Source organism: Pelmatolapia mariae, linkage group LG13 (genome assembly GCF_036321145.2).
Source record: "Pelmatolapia mariae isolate MD_Pm_ZW linkage group LG13, Pm_UMD_F_2, whole genome shotgun sequence".
Taxonomy (NCBI): Eukaryota; Metazoa; Chordata; class Actinopteri; order Cichliformes; family Cichlidae; genus Pelmatolapia; species Pelmatolapia mariae.
This window is the reverse complement of record NC_086238.1, coordinates 17044459-17067034: the sequence shown is the minus strand read 5'-3', so window position 1 is coordinate 17067034 and position 22576 is coordinate 17044459. Positions and strand designations below refer to the sequence as shown.

The following is a 22576-nucleotide window of genomic DNA, read 5'->3' as shown; positions in this document are numbered from 1 at the left end:
TCTATTTGTTTGTCTGTGTGTTTGTTTGATGTTTTAAAATATATCCATGCATTACGCAGTACCATATTAAGTCTTAGATCATATTAATAGTTTCCAAGGAAATAAATCGCGATATTAGTGTACCTGTTTGGGCGTTATTACAAAACATTTGCTATGACTTCTCTTTGGATTCTAGGAGGTTCTTCGCAGTCAACTAAATGGGCTGTATTGTAGAGGGAGTTGTCTTGCAGTCAGAGCTGAGGGCTTAACGACCCATTATATTTAGTGCTGGATGGATGCTAGCTTTAGCTGGGTTAATTTGGGGGAAAACGAAGGTATGTCATAGAATTAATTCTTCCTAGTAACAGGTAAATATCATACATGTAAGAGATATGTGGCTATACCCATATCACCTGCTTGTTTTGGATGTTTTTGGAGATGTGTTGGTCGCTCTCTGATACAGTTTTGACAGCTGCCGTACACAGGACGGTGCGATGCAACAACCAGCAGAGCAGAGCCGCTAACGTCACGGCTGCTGGCTAAAGAGCCAAGAACTCCGGAATAGCTACTTTATTCATTAAAAAACGCTCATAAAGTCAGTCGGTACTGCGTATCTCAGGAGAATATGGCATTTATTTGGACATTTTTGTTAAAGTTACCGAAGCTGCTGGGTTGTTTCTTTTTCGGTCAAGCTAGCCAAAACTATAAACACGCTAACGGAGATGAACTTTCAAAATATATCTAACTCGTTCGTGCTATGCAAAGTATATGTATTTTAAGTAAAGTCCAGTTCCGAGGAGGGGAATAGCCACATTACAGAGTTACCATTTGCAATTTATATATTTCTTTTATCTCAGTATGAATCCTAGTTGTCTCTGAATTTGACTCTTTCCATAACACACTTGAAACGAAATTTTATATATAAACATGCAAATTGCATTTCAAATGAACACATTTGAGAGTAATTTAAGCTTTTAATGCTGACTGAATACAGTAAGCATCCAAATTTAATATTGTATTTTCTGTTTATTTGAGATTCGGGTTATCGATGTTCATTTACTGCAATATAAATGTGGGTGCTATTATTTTGAAAACACAATTTTTCGCCGGAAATGGGATGTGTGTCGCTGTCTAAAGACTTTACGCAGTTCTGTCAGATACCTAGCTAGCTAGCTGACTGTATGGCTAGTGTTCGTTTTGTTTTGGTAATGCTCCTAGTGTGTCAAACCCGCTTGTGCGAAGTTTGTGGTTCAGGTGCGTGGTTTTTTTTTCTAAAACTGTTAGTGTATCTAGGTTTGTTGACAAAAGCGAATGCGGCTTTGCCAGCTAATTCTGCTTTGCTAACCCATCACACTTTGTATTTTTCAGCAGAAGCCCAGTTTAAAAGTGGCAGAGCGGTGCAGTGAATGAGGAATATGCTATGAAAGACTCCGAAGAAGATTTGGGGCTTCGTTCGGGTTATCCCGGGGCACTTCCAGCCACCTGGAGGATTGAGAACGAACCCCAGAGGAGACCTTTCTGATTCCTAACTTCCTCAACCAGACTTGGTATTGTACCTGGAAGTGTGGACGAAATGGCCAGTCCACAGGAGACGGATCTGTGCTATGCGTGGGAAAAGTACATGGACTGTAGACTGCAAGGAGCCGATCTCCAGGTAAGGCGCTGCTGGCAGGAGTGTAACGTCAGAGATCATTCTTTGGGTGGTGGTGCTGCTTACTTTTTACAGGAGCAGGTCCTTAAAAAAGATGATGTCATTGTACTTGGGAAAGTCCTGAAGACAGCCATGTGTCTTGTTTATTCTGATGGAGACCAATTATTTGTTTTTAATCACGATACAGTTGCAAAACCGGTTCTCTCCAGGATTTCATTCAAAGGGCTGAGTCGATATGAAGTTAGTGTGCTTTCTACGCTTGAATAGCAAAAGTTTGTTCTGTGACAGGTGCTATATGAAAGCTTTTAACCTTGATAAACTCGTGAATAAGGTAATCTTATCCAGAAATACTTTGCTTCTCATTTTTGCCCTCGCTGTGCCGAGGTCAGTGTTCACTAACACATTTAGGCAAAATGCTCCAGTATGAATTTTGTTCAGAATTATACATGTGCATATGAAAAGTGGGTAAGGGGACAGTCACTGACTATCAAAGAAAATGACTTCCAATGTGTTTTTGCATATACCTTAAACCCTCTGGTTTACCTTGGAGGTTCCCAGATATCACTTAAGTGGCCAGAAATGTGGCTGATGCACACCAGAGGCCTGCGTAGGCCCAGCATTAAGTCACTGCACAGAGGTGGAGGCAGGTGTAAACCACAGATTATTCACTGTTGGCGCTTTCTATCTCATTGTATCCTGTGCGTATGTGGTAGCGGTTCTGAAATCTGTCAGATCTCTGCAGCTCTTTCATCCCCCTCTTTCTGTCAGGGAATGAACGGCATCCAGATCACGAGACTTGGATTAGGTTCAGACTGCGGATCTAAGAGTACACACTCGCGCGCACACAGAGGCACACTCACTCATACGGGTAGCCAATTTAGCCATTATGTACCCCATTACTTTTGATTAATCATGTGTGATTTGTCCTTTTAAAGACAGACCTACTATCATTTTTAAAGCTAATTAGTGTTGAGAAAGCCTTGAGGGTTTGTTCTCTCTTGGAAATAATGACTTCCTTCCTCCATAGTCATCATGTCTTTGCTGGTGTAGAATGCTTCATTGCTTTGTTAATCACATTGGTCTGCATTATGATATCAGCAGGAGGAATGGTGCTGGCTTTTTCTCAGTTGTTGCAACACTTGGAGTGTGCCAGGCAGGCTCAGCCTTTCTATTATTGGTAACTTTTGTCACTTTTGATGAATCTCATGGGACAACTGTGTGCGCTCCTCCACCTGTCAGTTTCCAAGTGATCAAAGTGCCATGCAAATCTGTGTGTAGAGAGATGGTTAGGTGAGCACAGCTGTCCTCTCCTGTGTTATGATCCTGTAGCTTGCCCTCCTGATCGAGCTTGCAGCACACAGATGCAGCTCATTCCGCCAACCCCGTCAGTGCAAGAGCATCTACTTTCCATCCTTTTCACCCAAAGTGACATCTTCTGTTCATGGCAGTCAGTCTACAGGTAAACACAACAAAGCGATCATGGGAAATGTCCAACCGTTGACAGAAGCAAGGCTCTGTCGTGCTGCTCTGCATCCATTTCTGTGATCACACCTTCTAGAGAAGCGGGGAGGGCAAACACAGCTTCTCCTGCTGCAATCAATAAGAGAGCACAAAAAAAGGTGTGAAATATACCGGTGTTGCAGCAGCTCCTTACTTTTATCATCTTTTATTCATGCCTCTCTGCTTTTCTTCTAAGGTGTTTCAGGACTAATTTCACACCCTGTATTTCCATCATTTGTTCACAGCCCAATCACAGTGGTCATTAACATAAGTGCTGGGTGGGCTAACCCTGACCGATATGTTCCTCTTTCTGTTTCCTCTTGTGGCTCGATCGTCACTCTCTTCTGAGAAAGCAGACAGTGCGAGTTTGTTTATGCTCCACGTAATCACAGATTTTTTTGCTGCAAAGACAAAAGACATACAATTTCTCTGTGATTTATATTTATTTATTTATTTTAAATGCCACAAGGACGACTTTGTCAGACCTTAGATGTGGCCACTGAAATTTGCATGCTCATCACGGGTAACTTGAGCGTTCTTAACGTGGGTGTTAGTTTTTAGTGTCTCAGAGTTATGCTCTCAACAAATGTCTTGCTTCTTTGTAGCCAGAGGGAATTATTTCACTCTCATCTTTAGTTGAAGCAATCTTTGCTGTTGTTGAGTAGTCATGTGTTCTCTTTTGGAGGTTTCGGGGGGGGGTTAGCCTCATAATGGGACTGTGACCTGTCCAGGGTGTACCCCATCTCAAACCCTATGACAGCTGAGATAGGCAGTCTAAACAAATCAAAACTGGTTAGAGTAAAATGTTTGGATTGATATTGCTGCCTCTTTTTGCCCCTTGCCACGTAGTTTCTCCTAGTTTGCACATTATATTACCCTTTAGATGACAGCAATATGGCATAACCACAGCCTCTTCTTGTGCTGAATTGGTGGTATTTACCTAGGGTGTGCACATGTATCATAGCTTCAGTATAACAGGATTACTGAGATTAAGCCTTTATGTGCATTCATTCTTATGGACCCAAAGCTACTGAATTAGTGTGATCTGCTACAAAGAGGATATTTTGAAGGATCCGAGAGGATGCTTTTCATTCAGTCCAGTCTCTCTGAATCTTGATGAGCAGAGTCCATTTAGCAGAATGGCTGCCTGGCGAGGAGCCAGGCAAGAAACCAGGTTGCTTGTTGATAGTTAAGTTTCATTATGAGCTAACAGGATGTTTCAAAACACCAAAGTGAGGTGTTTGTAGCACTTCTCTTTTTCTTGCTTTTTGGCACAAAGGGGGTTCAGCTAAGTGATCTCTTTGCTTGCTCTGTATGACTCCTGATCTACTTAAAATTCCATTAACTGAACCAGTTGGTCTTGAATTCGTGTTAAGTCCGCTTGGCTTTAGCTTTTTTGCATAAATGTGGATAACCAGTCTTTTCCTGCACGGTGGATGGACACATCTTGTGAGTTATGGTTTTGGTAGTTTACAAATTATGGGCTGTAATGTTAATTACACTGTCTGTGCAATGTCAATTAATATGTGACAGCAGATACTTTTGTTTAAAGCTGATAAAATGGTATGTTTGTTTTGTTTTAATTGTTTTTATTAATTTGTTTTTTTAAATTAGGACAGCCACACATTCCACCCACATCACTTGTTATTACCTCTCCGAGTTCTTTTCTGTGCGTCTCATTCATGCTGTGGTAAAGCACTGAATCCTTGTCTAAAGAAGATTAAACTTGTCGAGCAAAGCATGAGGCAAAAATGTGGTGAATACTAAAAGGAGAGTAAAGATGGCAGTGCTGCTTCACTTTCATCCCCAGTGTTTATTATTTGGCTTGTCAGGACTGAACAGTGAGGGGAAAAAACTGTGCCATCCTCGTATTTTTAGAATATTTTGGTTAAAGGCTGTGCTGTCAATGTTATTTCTGTGATTGTATTAACTGAGACCTTATGCTGTGCTGTTTGTCTTGCAAACGATTGAACTCATAGCAGTACAGTGCAGGAAATGTAATTGTAGCAGTAAAAATGGAAAAATAATTAATTGTAGTATTTTCTTTTCATTTTAGGGTGAAGTACACTAAATGGTCTATACTAGGCCATTTAACTAGGCCATAACTTATTAAAAGGCATATATCTGCAATGCTATATTTAGTTTAACCCTAGGTTATTCACTAAAGAATATTTGTTTGTAATTTTTGAACTGTGTGTATCTATTTGTGCAATGTAAGTTCTTATTGGTGTATCTCATTCGTCTTCATAGTAGTCAGAAATGAATGTTCAGTTCTTTCTTACCATAATTTAGATTAGTGATTTTGAAATTCATGTGAGTAATTGAAAAATGACAACCACTAAGTTTATGCTGGAGAGTTCTTGATCTTTATGCTTTCAGTGTTAGTAATTCCTAACCCCAGGTGGTGGGGGAGCTTCTCGGAGGTTGTTCTTTCATACCTAATGTGTCAGAATCACGTGGACCAATAAGATGTAATGCATTTAGAGACCACTTCAAGATCTCTTCTTTTTTCTTCCTGTTTTAGACTTATCCCACAAATAAATCACATCACTGAGGTCCAATGAATTAATTTATTAGGCAGAGGTGGACTTCAGTCAAGATGTAGACGCATCTTCAGCGTCACTGATGGAAGTAGGACACTCCAGAGCTTTTTTGCAAGCTCATCAAAAACAGACTGGTAACAGTAATATTACATTTAGAGAAACGCCTAAAAACTTGATTTTACTTTTTCATAGGCCCTTTATTTGTTATGCCTTGTTAATACTGAATTGGACGGCTTTTTACCTTCAGAACTACCTTTATTTTTCGTGTAACTTGCTGAGATTTAAGTCCATATCAATGTGGTGTCATCACATAGCTGCTGTAGGTTTGCACATGCATGATGCAAATCTCCCATTCCACTATGGAGGCCATTTGACTTCAGAGATCCTATTGTGAAGAAACCAGTTTGAGGTGATTTGAGCTTTGTGACATGGCATGTTATCTTACTGGAAACAGCCATCAGAACATGGGTAGACTGTGGTGAAAAAGATCAGCAGCAACACTGCGGTGTTTAAAAGATGGCTAGTTGGCACTGATGGACTGACCACATGCAGCTGTCGATACAAGACTGGATGGATTTGTGCTCTGATGTTTATGCCAAATTTTAACACTACCATGCAAAAGCAGAAATCGACACTCATCAGCTGGGACACTGTTTTTCAAATTTTGATGAGCCTGTGGGATTTTATAACCTCAGTTTCCCATTCTTAGCTGACAGGAATGGCAGTGTGGTCTTCTGCTGTTTTAGCCCGTCTGCAGCTAGATTTGATGTGCTGTGCATTAAGAGATGCTCTTCTGCATACTTCAGTTGTAAGGAATGGTTATTTGAGCTGCTGTTGCCTTTCTGTCAGCTCAAAGCAGTCTGGGAGTTTTCCTCTGACTTCGGGAATCAACGAGGCATTTTTTGCAAAGAGAATTGCTGCTCACTGGATATTTTCTGTTTTTTGTGGTTGTGTGGTAAAATCTCGGTAGCTCAGCAGTTTCTGAAATACTTAAATGGGCATGTCTAGCACAGACACCCATGTCATGATCAAAGTAACTGAAATCTCCTTTCTTCCCCATTCTGATGCCCAGTTTAATCTCCAGCAGCTCATCTTCACCACGTCTGCATGCCTGAATTCACTGAGCTGATGACGTGATTGGAGGATTTACTTTAATGAGCAGCTGAACAAGTTAATCTAACAAAATACTTTTTCCAGTGCACCATTTCTGTCCTTCAGTGCTGAATAAACAATAGAAGTTTTAGGATTACTCATTTCTAACATCTGTCAACACAGTAGATAAATCATTTGATCCTCAGTGATTTGCTGATACTTCACTGTTAAGTGATTCACCACTGAATTTTAATTCAAGTGCTACAGATCATGCCGGATCTGATCATGCTGTCTTGTGATCATCACACTTTGACAGGCTGCTGTTGGCATTGTTTATCATCGCAATTTTAGTGAAGTTGCTTTGTTAGGCTTGCTGACTGACCATACACTTGTTTCACATCTGCTTTCATTGTTCTGCCCTTTAGCTTCAGCCTAACTCCTACTCGCTCTGGTCTCCGGGGCTGTTCCAAACCACTGGCTGAATGGATGAATTATTCATCTCTCTGGTTTGGGGTTGAGTCAGATCCCAGCCATTGCTATGCCTCAGCTTTTTCCACCCGGTGGCTTGTTATTAAGTCAGATTCCTCCTCAAAAAACACAGTCTCTCAGGCCACAGGGGAAGAGAAAGGCCAGAGCAGGTTGCTTGGTTTGTAATTTTGACTTAACACCAGCTTGCGTGCTATCTCCCTGTAATGAAAACAATGAAGCAGACGGTAACACATTTTCATTTCCTGCACAGTGGCTATGCTCAAACAAAGGTCAGTGTTTGTGACAGCGAAGATCTGAGAGTAGCAAAAACACCAACATGCTACTTTTTTTTTTTTTTTTTTTTTTTTAAATTGTGGCTTCCTGATATTTTGCCTGTGTCTCATTGGACCGGGGGGGGGGGGGAGCATTTTATTATGTTATTTATGATCTTGTGTGAAAGGATTCTGCTCTCTGACTCATAGCGGAAATCTGAAACGTTAGGGGCTTCTCATGATGCTCATCACCCAAATGTCAAATTAAATCAGCTGGGATCTCAAACTAAAAAACTAAAAAAAACCAAGATTGCATAACTAACGCTACACGTCCTCTCTCATGAGGACAGGATCACATCGCTTTCAGCGCCTCTGCCAAGTTGTAGACTGCCCAATTATCCAAGGAGAGCTTGAGAGGAAAAGTCTGTACGAGCATGGGTGACTCACCCATCACACTCCCATGACTAGGTCTCCCATGATCACCAATTGGATAAAGACACAAGTCACAGCAACTGTATCAAAGCAATTATGGAAAGTCAGAGTCTCAGCTGGAATCATGCATACCTCCCATGTAATGTAGAGAAGGGAAGTCTGATTTGAATCTGTTATTTTTACTTAAATGTGTGTTACTTTAAGCAAATTAATCTTAAACGTGTGTAGTGGCAGTCCACGAGAGAAGTTGAAAGGAAAGGTTGACATAACCAAAGTTACCTGTGGTTAAATTATTTTAATGTATTCTACTGTCGCAAGCTATAAAACAGAAAGTAACACCTTAAATAAGCGATAGTAATGGAAATCTGTAGAGGCAAGTGTCAACCGACCCAGATAGCCTGCCCACGTCTACATGACAAATGAGCGAATAAAGAAGTCGGTGCAGAGGAAAGGTCAGAACTTTCCTTTTGTTTACAGAGATGTGTTCAGTGAGCTTTGTGAACTGCTGATTTCCCTTCTAAGCTGCATTAATCGCTATTGGCAGTCTCTCCATTATCAAATCACGCTGGCTGCTTGGTGCTGAGTGCATTCTAATATTGGATTAGAGCCTCGGAGGAAAAAACAAACCTTTGCTGGGAAATTGCATGTTATCTCGAACCATTCAGTTTCCCTTTCCCATATGAGGAATACAACCAGAACACAGGTACACAAGATAACACGAGGACAAACACAGTCATTTCAGATCCTCATTTTGGAAGATTAATTTAATAGACGGCGTGCACAGCGCCAGCATTGCTTCAGGGCTTATTTATCAAACTAATAACAGTTTTGGCGAGCTTGAAGCTTTGATCTCCTGCCAGTCACCCCCTCTGTTTATCTTTGCTCTCATCTGTTGCTGCATTTATTTCTTTCACCTTTACGCTCTTGTCCACTCTCATGTTTTTCCCCCCCTTGTCCTTTCCTGTCTCTCTCGTGATCCATGCATTTCTTTTTCTTCCCTTTCCCCTCTGCTCTGTATGATGTTGTCCAGCCCCCTGATGTGCAGTGACCCCTCCCCCATCCACCCATCACATCAGTGCTTAGGTGGGTTGTTGCCTCAGCTGTTGAAGTGTCACCCTCCCTGCCCCTCTCTGACCCTGGTGAGTGTGGTCAACTTTGCACCTTCATCATCTGGTACCTCACAGTGTAAGACACCTGCCTTAAATGTCTACATCCTTTTGACCATATGACACACATGTAAAATCTGTTTCATACCATACATAAGCTAACAAAGTAAATAACCTCCTTTTGACAGTTATGACACAGGAAGGAAGTTGACTTCTCGCCTAAATGTAGGGTGGCAGAGCAGTGATGCCAGAAAATAGCCTCAGTCCTTGTGCTAAACGTGATGCTTGGCGTCAAAAGCTGAGGTGTAACAAAACTTCAGGCACCTGAATAACCGATGTGAAACTTTTCCCCCGTTGTGTTTCTATCACAGCGTGTGAGAAAATCACACTTCCACTCTAACTGTTGCCAAGTTTACTTGTTAAAGTGAAGCTTTACGTCACTTGGCTTTATTGTTTTGTCATGTCGTACTGTAAGTTGTGTAATGATAAAAGACCGTTTTGCAATGAATCTGTTTGAGGTGCTTGACATAATCTTTTATCTGAAGATAAAGATCTTTTCAAACTATCGTTGTTTTGATGGGGTTGGGGGATTCAAGGGCTAAAATGCTAAAATGACAAAAATGAAGACAAATCAAAAACAAGTGTGCTTATTTTCTGCTTTTTCTTTCCAAAATTTGCTGTTTTTCCTTCAGGTCTATGTTGATTCTGTTTCCTTCCACATAAAATCTTAAAATTTAAACTCCTGTGTTTATCACACCCTTGTTTTCCTGCCAACAGTTTCTTCAGTGTTTCAATGAAATAACAAGAAGCTTTTGCCAGTAATGTTTACTTTCATGCTTGTGCCATGTGCATGCATCATACAAACAAATATGGACCCACTTTTGAAAACATTGCTGCTGCAGGAGTTGTGGTCCAAACCTCCACATGGTATATTAACATGTACTTTAAAAAATTTACTTGAATCAGTATATTCCATGCATCTGAATTATCTTTATTTAAAGGATTTAAATGCGGCTTTATATTATTTTTAACGGACCAGTTGTGTGGATTGTCATTTAATAAGCATGCCTTCCAAAAAGCAGTGTAGGGATCACCCTGAGCTTGTAGGTCTTGTTGTGTAATGTAATATGTGGTGTCTGTTCTTTGGCTTTGTGACCCAGACACTCGGGGCAGTCGCATCAGTCAGGGATCAGTGTTGCCCGAACGAATCCAGTCAGCGGTATCAGATTAGCGGAGGCGTAAAGCTAGCTCCTGTGTAGCATAGGAGACAGCAGTATGCTGGCTTAGTGGCTCACCCATCTGTTGGCAAGGTATTAACACACTACCCTAGAAAAGTAATGCAGTTAAAAGTGGTCAGATGGCATGTCTTACTGGTAAGAAAGTTCCTGTTGCCTTCCAGCTCTAATGACAGATTTGTGCTTGGCGGTCAAGCTCTGACCGCTGCACTGTGACAAAACAGATTTCATCATTATATGGTCTTTGTTTCCCCACACTGATAGATGCCTCAGTACTATTAAGGTTACTACTTTTATTGCTAATATTGTTAATCGTGAACTTTCATAGTGCTCTCCAGTAGGGCAGGCTTTTTGTTCAAAGTGTTAATTCTTCACTTTGCTAATAAGTTTATGGAGTTGGGGCAAAGATTATATTAGAATATTAGAAAGATGCTAAAAAGAAAATGTGGTTATTTTCATCAACATGGCATCAGAAATATAACTACAGGACTTGTAATTTTGGTAACTTATTTTTCTCTTTGAATGTGTTTTAAATCGGTGCTTTTTCATTCCAGTGCTTTTATAGTAGGAGGTTAGAGAGGAGAGAGAAAATATACTGGCTCCCAGCACTTTATCTGACCTGAAAAATCTATATTGGAGCAATACGCTCACATAATGACTTTAGAGGCTTTTACATCACTATTGAATGGACTCTGCTACCATTTCGAATGATTGTAAAACCTAAAAATGTTACAGTAGCTGTCACTTTAAAAGAAAATGCTTTCAGGTCCTCTTTGTTTTAGCACATGTACATAATAACCTGGGTTTGATTTATGTTGCTACTCTTGTGTCTCATTTGTGTGTCTCTGTGTGTTATCAGGTCAGCCTTCAGAGTCTGGAGAATTTCCTTTGTCTCTTCCACTACGTGCAGCACCACTGCAAGCACAGCAGCAAAGATGCACTGAAATTCTGGTAAGGTCTCATCACTCTGTCAGTGTCTTAACACCTCATTGCCGGGATAAAACCTATGCATGAAATGAGCTTTCGAAAATCTGGTGCAACAGTGGAATCATAAAGACATATTTTTTTTAGCATTATTGTAGGCTAATAACACAATCACTATAGTTGTGTCTCAAACTATGTTGTCAAAATCAAACAATCAAGTTTAAGAGAATAAACAAGGCCACATGCAACTTAATGTATATATTCAATTCAGTTCAGTTTTACTAATATAGCGCCCAATCACAACAGCGGTCACCACAAGGCGCTTTATATTTTAACGTAAAGGCCCTACAATAATACAATGGAACCAGTGTGTCATAGATTGGATGCAGTGCCTGCAAACATGCAGGAACTGCAGTAATTTTAGTCCTCTTTTTCTCTGTTTTGGCAAAAGAACAGCAGAAATGACACATTTGTTTATATCCTTTTATGTCCTGCCTCTATAGTAGAGGTTTGAGGAATTATGTAATCATGGTGCATTAGCGTTTGGAGTACCTTACTGCATAGATTTACATACTGATGAGGAAAATTGTGGGACTTTAGGAACCTCGAGTACCTCTTGTTTGTATTCTGTTGAGTGTGAGTAAGTCGATCTCTCTCTCACACACACACACACACACACACACACACACACACACACACACACACACACACACACACACACGCAGTCTGCCTAGAATTAAGTGGATGCATTAGCATTTGCAATCCACATGTTCCTTCAGCTGAAAAATCATTGTTAAAATACCTAAAATAATGTCCTTGTGTAAAGACGAGCTTGAGGCGTTTTGATGTTTTGCTCTGTGAGATCAATTACTGAACACTAATTTGCTTAATTAACAGAGCTTTTTTTATGTGAAAATGAAGCAGTTGGCTAACAGATGTTGTAGAAACAAGACCTCATGCTGTACTGCTTCTTACATTGGACTAGGTTGTAGATTTGCAATTGTGTGATGTTACTGTGGTTTGTTTTAAACCGTCAGATGCTTACACTTTTATAAGTAATATTGTTAGAGGAACATGATCACAGATTAAAGTAATACCTATACTGCCTACATGCTCACATGTGAACAAAGAGTTGTGCCAAACCTTTAAAAAAAAGCATGTTTGTGGGGATTATTTGAAGAGGCAACATCCAGTATACATATAGTTAAAAAATGTTTTTCAAGGAAAACACTTGGACTGCATTTTGAAATAAACTCCTTTTACTTGAAAGTGTTTGAGCAAACGTGAGTAGAAGTGTTGTTTCTTTTTTTTTGTTGCAAAACTAGAACTGAGAGAGGAATTGAAAAATTTGACTGTAAGCCTTTACAAAGTTCTGAAATGATACAGGAAGATTAGTGACCGTAGTACCGCTAATCCTCCAATCACAGTGACAATGTTCACGGTCTAAATATGAAAAAGAGATGTCACGGGAGTATCGGTGATGGTCTGGATTTCAGTGACTTAGACAGTGCTAAGATTACAGTGTCAGTCTGTATTGATAATGGCCAAGAAATGAAAAAAAAAAGAAATCCTTATTTTCTCTTTGGCACATCATTGCAAATTGTACTAAATAAAATAGAAGAAGCTGTAGACCAAGATTAAAAATTTGATTAAAAATTAAAGAGCTCTTAGGCAATCTGTTATAATAAAAGATTAAAAATGTATTCTAGCTGCATGGTTAACCTAAGATATATATATAGGTGCTCCTTTAGCTCAATAAAAGCATTTCAACTTCTATTAAAACTAATTTACTAAACGAGAGTGCATTGGAGTTCCCTGATCTCTATGGGTATACCCTGCTCAAAAAAATTAAAGGAGCTCTTTGAAAACACATCAGATCTCAAAAAGAAATCATGCTGCATATCTATATTGATATGGACTGGGTAACCACCAAACTGGTCGTGCAGATTAATGTTACAGGCAGCATAATGTTCTCCATGGCTTCTCCAGACCCTTTCACATTTGTCACATGTGCTAAGGGTGAACCTGTTCTCATCTGTGAAAAGCACAGGGCTCCAGTGGTGGACCTGCCAATTCTGGTTTTCTACAGCAAATGCTAATCTGCTCCACGATGACAGGCAGTGAGCAGAGGGCCCTCTAGAGGACGTCAGGCCCTCAGCCCACCCTCAGTGAGTCATTTGTAGCTCTGGCAGTGCTCATCTTGTTCTTCTTTGAACAAAGGAGCAGATATCGGTCCTGCTAATTGGTTAAGGCTCTCCTTGACTGTCTGTTTCCTGGAATCTCCTCCATACTCTTGAGACTGTGCTGGGAGAGACAGGAAACCTCCTAGCAATGGCGCATGTCCCCGCCATCCTGGAGGAGTTGAACTACCTGTGCAACTCTGTAGGGTCCATGTATCCCCTCATGCTACCAGTAGTGACTCTGACCCTAGCCAAATGCAAACCTAGTGAAAAAACAGTGAAAAATGTCAGTGTCCTCCACATGTAAAACTATTCCTGTTTTGGGGCTTGTCTCACTGTTGCCCCTCTAGTGCACCTGTTTTTAATTTGATTAACACCAAAGAAGAAACTGATTAACAACCTTGTCTACTACGGAACTGGCCACATCAATATCCCAGAAGATTAATTGACTTCATGCTGTACTCTGATTAAAATGTGCTGCTCTTTTTTTTTTTGTCCACATTAAACTGAATCAGGTTGAATTTCAGGAAGCGCTTCAGTACTATTACCAAAAATTATTCGTTCAGTCAGAAGGAGTCCAGCATGTTTTAGACAGGCTAGTATACTCCTGTTAGTGAAGCACACAGGTGGGACTGCAGCCGCATCACTAAGTGCTGTTGAGACGGCACCATGAATGCCTGTGGTGCTGGATGACAAGGTGACTCCTAGTCTTCTGAGAAGGGAACACAATGATAACAATGATAAAATCACAGAGTTTCTAAACAAGATAAAAATGGAAGACCTTACTATCTTACCTGATCCAGTAGAATGCCTATGGAGAATACAAACGAGAACGATGGCGCAAAACAACCCTCACAAAAAAAACAGTCCCGTAAAGATAGCGGTACATATGTTTAGAAATCGACTCTGGATGTACTGACTTCTGTTGTTTTCTGTGTAAATCTGTGTCAAACATATAAGCCTGGAGTTCACTGTCCCGATTGTTGTTGTTTACAAGCAGCCATGAAAACTCACTTAAGTCTTAATTGACAGATTTAAATTCATTACACATTTTTTTTACATTAAATTTGCAATAATTATCTAATCTCATATTGTTTGTAGTAGAACCAGAACTACAGATGCAGGAGATAAACAGTGCTGACAGTCTGTTAACAGTGCGTGCCACACAGGAATCCTTTCAATGACACTGGGGTTTTTTTTTCATAGATGAGGGGAGCTGTATTTGAATATTATCCAATGCATGACTTAAATGACAAAGCTGAACAAAGCATCCACTGTAACGATAACCGGGTTTGAGTGAAGAACGTCACAGTTTTTGGCCTGGGGGTAAACCCAAAATTTGACATCTGCAGTGGGAAGCTTTCATGGAAATTGTTTCGAAGCACTGAATTTCTAATTAAGGTCTTGTGGTAGCAGGACAAAGCAGGTGAATTAGATCAGATATTGACGACAAAGAACTTTGAAAAACCAAAACCAAAACTGTAGGGCACTTTCTATTAATTTACAAAACTGTATTAAAGTTTTCTACATTTCACAAAAACACAGGCTGAACTGTCATTAAACTCTCTTAAACACGGGGGCTGTAAACTGATGGTGTATTTGCAGAGCTGTCATATTGATCATGGTGATGATTTTGAGCTATTAGCATTTCTTGATCTCTAATAACAGTGGAAGAAAATTGTGCATGCAGTTTTTTCAAGAATTTGTTAGACCAACTGTCATAAAAAAGACAAATATTTTAGCAACCTGCCAAACACTTGTTTAAAGCTTCAAATTTACATTGTTTATTAGGCAAATAATAAAGCAAATTTACATTTTTATACCCAAATTTGAATCGGCACACTGGATTTCTCAGAAATTAATCAAGCATAAAATTCAGCCACTAAAAGAAAATTTTCTGTTCAGAGATGTAATTTGGTGTCTTAATCAAACATCCCGAATTAGTTTTTTTTAAACGGTCAATTTAAAAAATTCAAGGATTAAAAACAGTAATTAATAGTAATATTTTAGCATTACAAATGTCATTTTGAATCAAGAGCTTGGGCATACTGGTGAAGTCACCAACACCAGAAACATAACAAAATTATATTGTCAGTACTGTTTTACCAGTACTGTACTGTTAATTTAGGGGAACTGTGGCGTAAACCTTACACTGGGTGGTGGTTTAGTATTTTTCTGAAACACTGTACACGAATTTATCTGCTTCTTTTAAAAATTATTCAGTGCTTTGAACTTTGATCAAATATTCAGGGAAATGAAAAATGCTGTGCACACACTACTAATTACAGTAAGACGTGTTTGAAAAATGTGAGATCCAAAGGTTGTTTGTCAAGTTGAGTGGCTTGAATTAGGTAACTGTTAAGCAATTTTTGGCAAATTCAGCAAATTTAGTCAATGAGCTGATATATTTACTCATGTACCGAAGGTTCAATTTGAGATTTATAAAAATTTAGATTTGTTGCAACTGCATCATTTGAAGCCAAATTACATGCAAATTCATGCAGCCAGTTATAAGATATAAATGCTTCCAGGTTGTGGTGCCACCTATTAGTGAAGCACAATTCCCTTTATTACATCAGACTACTGGAAGTCCTGAACATCTCTAGAATTTCAGGTTGAAATCCCAACGTGTTTACAAGTTATTGAAAGCGTTTGAAATATAAAGGAAATGAAGGGAAAATAAAAGCAGCTCAATGTGGGAAACCTCAAATGTTCAGAGTCAAAATGGTAGCGAAGGCTTCTTGGGAAAGGTTAACCATCCTCAGAGACAGTTAGAAAGCTTCTGTAAGCAGAGGCAGATCTATACAAAGGCGCAATTTTAGACCTGGCTCACAAAACCAGGTGTTGCAGCTGGGTTTTCTAAAATCTGCCGCCCTCTTTTCTCTTTTCTTTAGCCAGTTCACTTCATCTACTTTCTTCTTGTGACCATATCTTTTTCTGAGTCTAGCCGGCAGTGAATATCTGCAGCCCATTCCTCTTTCCGACAGTGCTGGGTTTTTTTTGTTTTTTAATATTTATTTATTGTGTAAACCTCATGGCCTTAATTAGAGCCAATATTGGAACTGCAATAAATTAAAAAATAAACATGTTTTTTACATTTAATATCTTACGGAAATGGTGTTTACTGATTGGAAAAGTATAATTAGAAATAGTTGGGGAAAAATTTAATTAAAATTTGCATTTCAAATTCATTACCATGCAAGGTTAATTTGTAAAGATGAAAGCAGCAAAAAGTTTGAGAATTTTTTTTTTTTTTTTTGTAAAGTTTCCCTTATGGCACCTTCTCTGCGTATCCTCTGCAGGGCTCTGTGTGCATTAAAGAAAACCTCTCAGCTGTTGTAGTGGAGGATACAAAGGCAGTTACAATGAATGATGGTTGAGGTCTAGTACGGGGCACTGGAGGCTGATCAGTACGCTCAGAGGGCCACTCCCATCGCCATGTGACATCACATGCTTTCATGTGATACGCTGATCTGCTGCGAATCTGGAAAGCTTCCATTTGAAATTCCAATTTAATGGAATTTGTGCTGCAGAACAGAAAATTCAGTCAGTAGTCATGTGAGATGGTATGCAGATACAGCCAGCAGAGCTGCAGTCAAGCTTGGAGCACACAAAAGATGACTGGAAGGAAACTATTTGGCCCAGTAACATTTGGTAAGATAAGAAGGACTGTGCGTGTTGCAAAGGTTTGTGTCAGAAATGGGTGTTTTTTGTTTTTTTTTTAATTATGTACATGTTTTATTAACCAAGCCCTCCTGTGTGTAGATTATTGTATTGTAAGCAGGTTTGGATTAGAGGTGAAATGTAAACATCCAAGTGTGAACACTGAGTTATTGGATCTGTCTGATGGAATTAATCATGTCTCAGTCCTGAAGCCATGTCTTGAATTCACGTTGTGCTGTGTTACAGGAATTGTTCTGAAACGGTGATTGAAGGAGGTGTGTGGTTTACAGCTTATGGTGCACGTGGCTGCGGCAGGCACGCAGATACAAGCCTGGAGCTGCTCTAAATGGCTTTCTCAGTAGAATAAGCGCAGTTTCCTGTTTGATTTGGTATCAGTACGAATCAACAATTTTATGTTTGATCATAATGAGCGTAATTGGAGCGTTGATTTGTTTTGCTCATTTTTACAATGCCTTGTATAGTCTAGCTGGTTCAGGGGGGTTGGGTTTGGCGGTTTTTCATTCATCGCATGGTTTTGTGTCATAGATCTGACGTCACCAGTGGATTGTAAAGGGAATGCAGTTTTACAAAACAAAGGCTGAACTAATGTGATTACATCCTTGTTTTGTCTCATTAGTTAGAGTTTGTTCATCAGGAAAAAAACCATGCTCCATGTCTGAAGCTTTTTAGTTGATCTTACAATAATGATAATTAATACTACAAAGCTACACAGCCATGTCAACATATTATGGCAAAAGGATTATTTGTTTGTTTTTGGAATGTTTTTTGCCTTTTTTTAGAGGTAAGTGAGTGCTGTGGTATATCTGTATTTGCTAAAATCAGATATTCACGTGCTTCCTCATGTGCCATTGCAGTGTAATTGTTTTATTTGATACTAAGGACTGAACTCTTAACCCATTAGTTTTTCTTTAGGTTACTTTCATAGTTGAGAGTTTTCCATTTACATGTGTTTTCTTTTACTTGAGAGAAATTTACTATCGTTTGTCTGAGCGAGTTAAGTTACAAACACACTAATAGCAAGGTGTATTTTTACTGTTTGTCCATTAATGCTTGTGAAGAAGGAAACCAGAGTTTTTCAGTTTCATAATGCTACAATCCGAAATATTTATGAGTGTTTTGATGTGTTTGTCTTCTGTTGTAGCTCAGACATGAGTGGGGCCAGTAACACACTGGCACGGGAGTTCTTGACTGATGTGCATCAGCTCTGCAGTGCGGTAGCCCAGAGATCGGAGGCACGGGAGGAAGATGAGGAGGAAAGTCACATGGTGGCTCTGGGCGAGTACCTGGTCAGGGGACGGGGCTTCCTGCTGCTCAGTACCCTGGACTCAATCATTGACCAGGTAAGGAGAAGTCAAGTGCACCCATCCTGACTTTGATTATAGAAAAAAAATCCTTTATGTATTTAATTCCACAAAAAGTTAACCTTTCTGTGCTGTAGTTACAGAGAACCCACAAACATTTATCATTTATGCAGCTTTGCCGACACCAGCGTATCAGATTCAAATTTCTCTTCACTTGCCGCCTTTTGCAGCATCTAATCTCTTGATCAAGGGGAAACTGCAGATAGACTTTGCATGAGGGAGATGCAATATAGTTAAAGCGCATGACAGAAACAAAAGAATGGAGATATTTAATGATCGCAGTGCACTAAGCCCTCAGGTAAATGTCCATTATGCATTGATAAGACGTGATAACATTTTAAGAACATACAAGATGGGATTTAGTTGAGCATGCTGTATATTTTAAAATTTCCTGGAGTTTGATGGTTGTCAGTAACTTTCTCTATGCTTTTTTAAGTGCCTGGAGGTGACTACTGTTGTGATTTGGCGATATATAAATAACGTTGGGTTGAATTGACTGCTTTTCTATGCTTCTAGAACCTTTATTCACATTAGGGGACTTCCAGGCATTATAGCCAATTCTTTTACTACCACAGAGCCAGTATTTTCTGTTTGTTCAAAGGCAATTTAGGCTCCTACAATACATCTGCTTCTGGTGTTTGCACAACTTACAAGACGGTTTTATCATAAGAGGAAACTGGCGATGCCCACACGCTGTTGATGACATGAATGATTGCTGAGAGACGGTCTTTCTGCTTCTGCTATATGCAAATTATTATAGTCTTTATAGAATAGATGAGTTGCACTTAAAAATGCGCGTGCGCGCACACACACACACACACACACACAAGCCCGTTCAGCTATCTTAGTGAGGACCTTGCTTGACATAATGCTTTCCCTAGCCACTTACCCTAACCATTAATAATGAATGCCTAACCCTAACCCTGAACCTAACCATAACCTAATTGTAACCCTGACACTAAAACCACATTTTGAGCCTCAAAATGCCTTTAAATACCATCAAATTTGTGAGGACCGGTTTGTGTGTTCTCACAAGTGATGGTAAGTATAGTAGAACGCAGATTTCGGTCCTCACAAAGATAGCTAGACAGGAATACACACACACACACTGTGTGTGTGCATTTTTATAATAGATCATAAAAGACAATTCCTCAAAAATTCTTTGTGATGTGGTCCGAAGATATTATTACATAGAAATAAATGAAGGCCAAAGTTTCCTACCCACTGTCTATGAGGGTAAGTTGAGGCCTTTATTGTGGTGCTCCTGTTAAATAGGATGTGCCTCTTTTAGACAGTTTTTGTTTCCTCTGTTAACTGGCACCAGGCTCTGACAGAGTGCAGTGTTTTTTCTGCCTACACACTGGTGTACCAGTCTTCAACTTCACCTTGGAGCTCACGCTAGAGCGCACTGTGTGTTTCTTATATATTGATTTGGTCTATGAGTGTTTTTTGTGTCAAGAAAGAGTTTAGGGGATTTTTCATTTGTTTATTTATTTGTAATCCACAGTGGTTTTTGCAGCTTTCACATGACTGCTGGAGCGCTTCCCCTTGATAGTTTGTGTGAGAAAAAGATTTCGGGAAAAATGACCTGTCTATATCAAGCAGTTTCTTGAAAAAAAAAGAACTGTTTGTCAGTGTCCCCACTGCCTCATGTTATTCATATCTTTTAGCTAATTTAAAGTATATTTTCTATTTTTTGTCCAAGCCTTCAGTGTAAAGTATTCATGTGCATCTGTGTGCATCAGCAGCGTCCCAGGTGGAATAAAGCCTTCAGAGACACATTATGAGGAACTTAAACTTTTCGAACAAATCAGGTTTTAAATCATAGACCTAGTGTGTGAGAAAATGTATTTTGAGTAGTGTTTGTTCCACACGGTTGTTATGTCCTCCCAGACTGTGTCACCTTCACTCTGTTGGTTTAGATGATTCAGATTTGCTCGGTAAATTTCTCTTTAACAGTAGAAGTGTAATTAGTCTTTACATTAGCAGAACAGGAGTCCTGTAGTCAACCATGTAACATCCTATTGATTTGAGGGTTTTATTAAATTATTTTTTGTGCCCTTTTAAATTTGTTAAGGTTGTGTGTTGATGTGTTAAGCATCAGGCTTGTGTCGGCTCTTTGATTTCACCTTAATAGTTTACCTTTCAAATGATTACTACATATACTACAGCTAGAAAAAAATGTATTGGAGATGTTGAATCTGCACAGAAGTCGTCAATAAATGGTGGTAAAAGTATTTGTGAAAAATTCCAGAGTAATACTAACAGAATATCTAGTGAAGATACTACTGGATGTCGGTGTGAGTCATTTCTGTCTGCAAACAGTTAAAGTTGACACACCCATTGGAGATGTTCTAAAGAACAGAACCATCAAAGGTTGTGCTGGAGCACCGACGTTTTGAGCCAAGGCAAATAGGCACGTTGGCCATATCTCTTACCCTATATTCACATTTCAATAACAAGTACACTTGAGACAAAAAAATGAAAACAGTTGTGGCTATAATGTTCACTTATATATCCATAAGATACTGTGTACAGTATCTTATGGATATATTATTCCAGTGTTTTTTCTCTAATTTTTCTATGCAACTTTGCACTGTCCACTGCTGTAACAAAACAAATTTCCCACGCGTGGGACTAATAAAGGTTATCTTGTCTTATCTTATCTTTACCCCTGAACCAGAAAAAACATAAGAGAAGCACCAATTAGAAACACAGAAGGAGTGAGACTTCATCCTCTGCCAAGGATGCTATTATTACTCTCCTTTGGGCATTTCCACAGCAAAGGTGTTTGGTGTTGTGTTCATACTCTTCTATTATGAATCGTTAAGAAAAGAACAGCTTATTTTCTCCCTTCACTATCCAAAATGTACCTTTTGCGATAAATGGAGATGCATATTTGTAAAAAGTAGTAGCTGAACATAATACTTTGAAATGCTCAAAATGATCCTGGAATGAAATGGATTGCACTTTTTCTTTTTTCTTTTTTTAATGCAGTCTAAGTCAGCGTGCGCTATAAACTAAACATACTGTATGTTTTTGCTAAATCAGAAAGCTGTTTAATTCACACATGAAGGAGTAGGTTTATCATTTTTAATTAACACCTGGAGGAGGAATCCCCTGGATAGACATGAGCTCCCCGAGGTCTCAGAAGTAAGTCTGTCATGTAGCTGCTACATTGCTCCTCGACGCACTTGCATTGGAGATTAAATAACTAATTCAATAAAAGTGCATATAAAAAATAAATGCGTTGTTTCCAGCTGAAGGAAGTTTTTAAGTTTATTAAATTTAGATGCAAAGCAGATTATTGTGTCTGGCAATAATCTATTCATTCTAACTGTTGAAAGTAGTGCAAACCAAGTCTGGTGGGTGTGTCTTGGTGTGACATTGGAGTGTGACCACAGGGAAAAGCAAAGTGAGGCTTTCTAGGTAAACTCAGTGTGCTTTGCTGCCCTCTCAGGAGCTGACCTGTCGCGAGGAACTGCTCACTCTGCTGCTGTCTTTACTCCCATTGGTCTGGAAGATTCCCGTGCAGGAGGAAAAAGCCCCAGGTCAGTGCCCACACATGACGTGTAATGTAACATGTACCTAAAAATTTTCCTTTAAATGTTTCCATTTCATAAGTATAAAATTAGCTAACCATTATAGTTACTAACGTTTACATTATTCTTAAATTATTACTATCAAGCAATCCCAAAAAGTTGATTATGGGAGAAACGAGACTGAAGAAGTCACTTGAATGAATGACGAAACGTTTCTCCCACTGAAAGTGCTACGTTCAGATGAACAGAATCAGCTTTCTGGGATTTACTTACCTGGATGATTGAGCATGCATCAAGACTATCAAGCAGTCTTCCAGCATCAGGTTTGGTGGGTTTATCAGTAATATGCAAGAGTCTTTACCCATTGTTCATTTCTTTATATTTTCATTGGTGAATGGGGAAATGAATGCAAGGATTTATGGAAACATGTGCAGACACACATGGAAATAACATATATAAGTGAACATTAAAAGTTAGTGTTTTCACCTTTATTCTTTTCCACAGCTTTAGTTGAGCTTCTTTGTAATTTCTTTAAGTAGCCTTTAGGAATAGTTCTCCAGTTTCTTTGGATGTTTGCTGCCTTTTATTCTGTTCTCTGTTAAGACGA

General features: G+C 39.3%; 1 protein-coding gene across 1 annotated transcript in view; it reads left to right on the top strand.

The window, feature by feature from the left end:
- Positions 1 to 1126: 1126 nt before the first annotated feature.
- Positions 1127 to 22576, top strand: part of lyst (lysosomal trafficking regulator) — a 66173-nt gene continuing 44723 nt past the window's right edge. Inside the window, exons 1-5 of the mRNA XM_063492258.1 lie at positions 1127 to 1233; positions 1351 to 1633; positions 11138 to 11229; positions 18208 to 18406; positions 21888 to 21978. Of these exons, the coding sequence (XP_063348328.1) occupies positions 1553 to 1633; positions 11138 to 11229; positions 18208 to 18406; positions 21888 to 21978 (463 nt within the window). The 5' untranslated portion in view covers positions 1127 to 1233; positions 1351 to 1552. The remainder of the gene's footprint in view (positions 1234 to 1350; positions 1634 to 11137; positions 11230 to 18207; positions 18407 to 21887; positions 21979 to 22576) is intronic.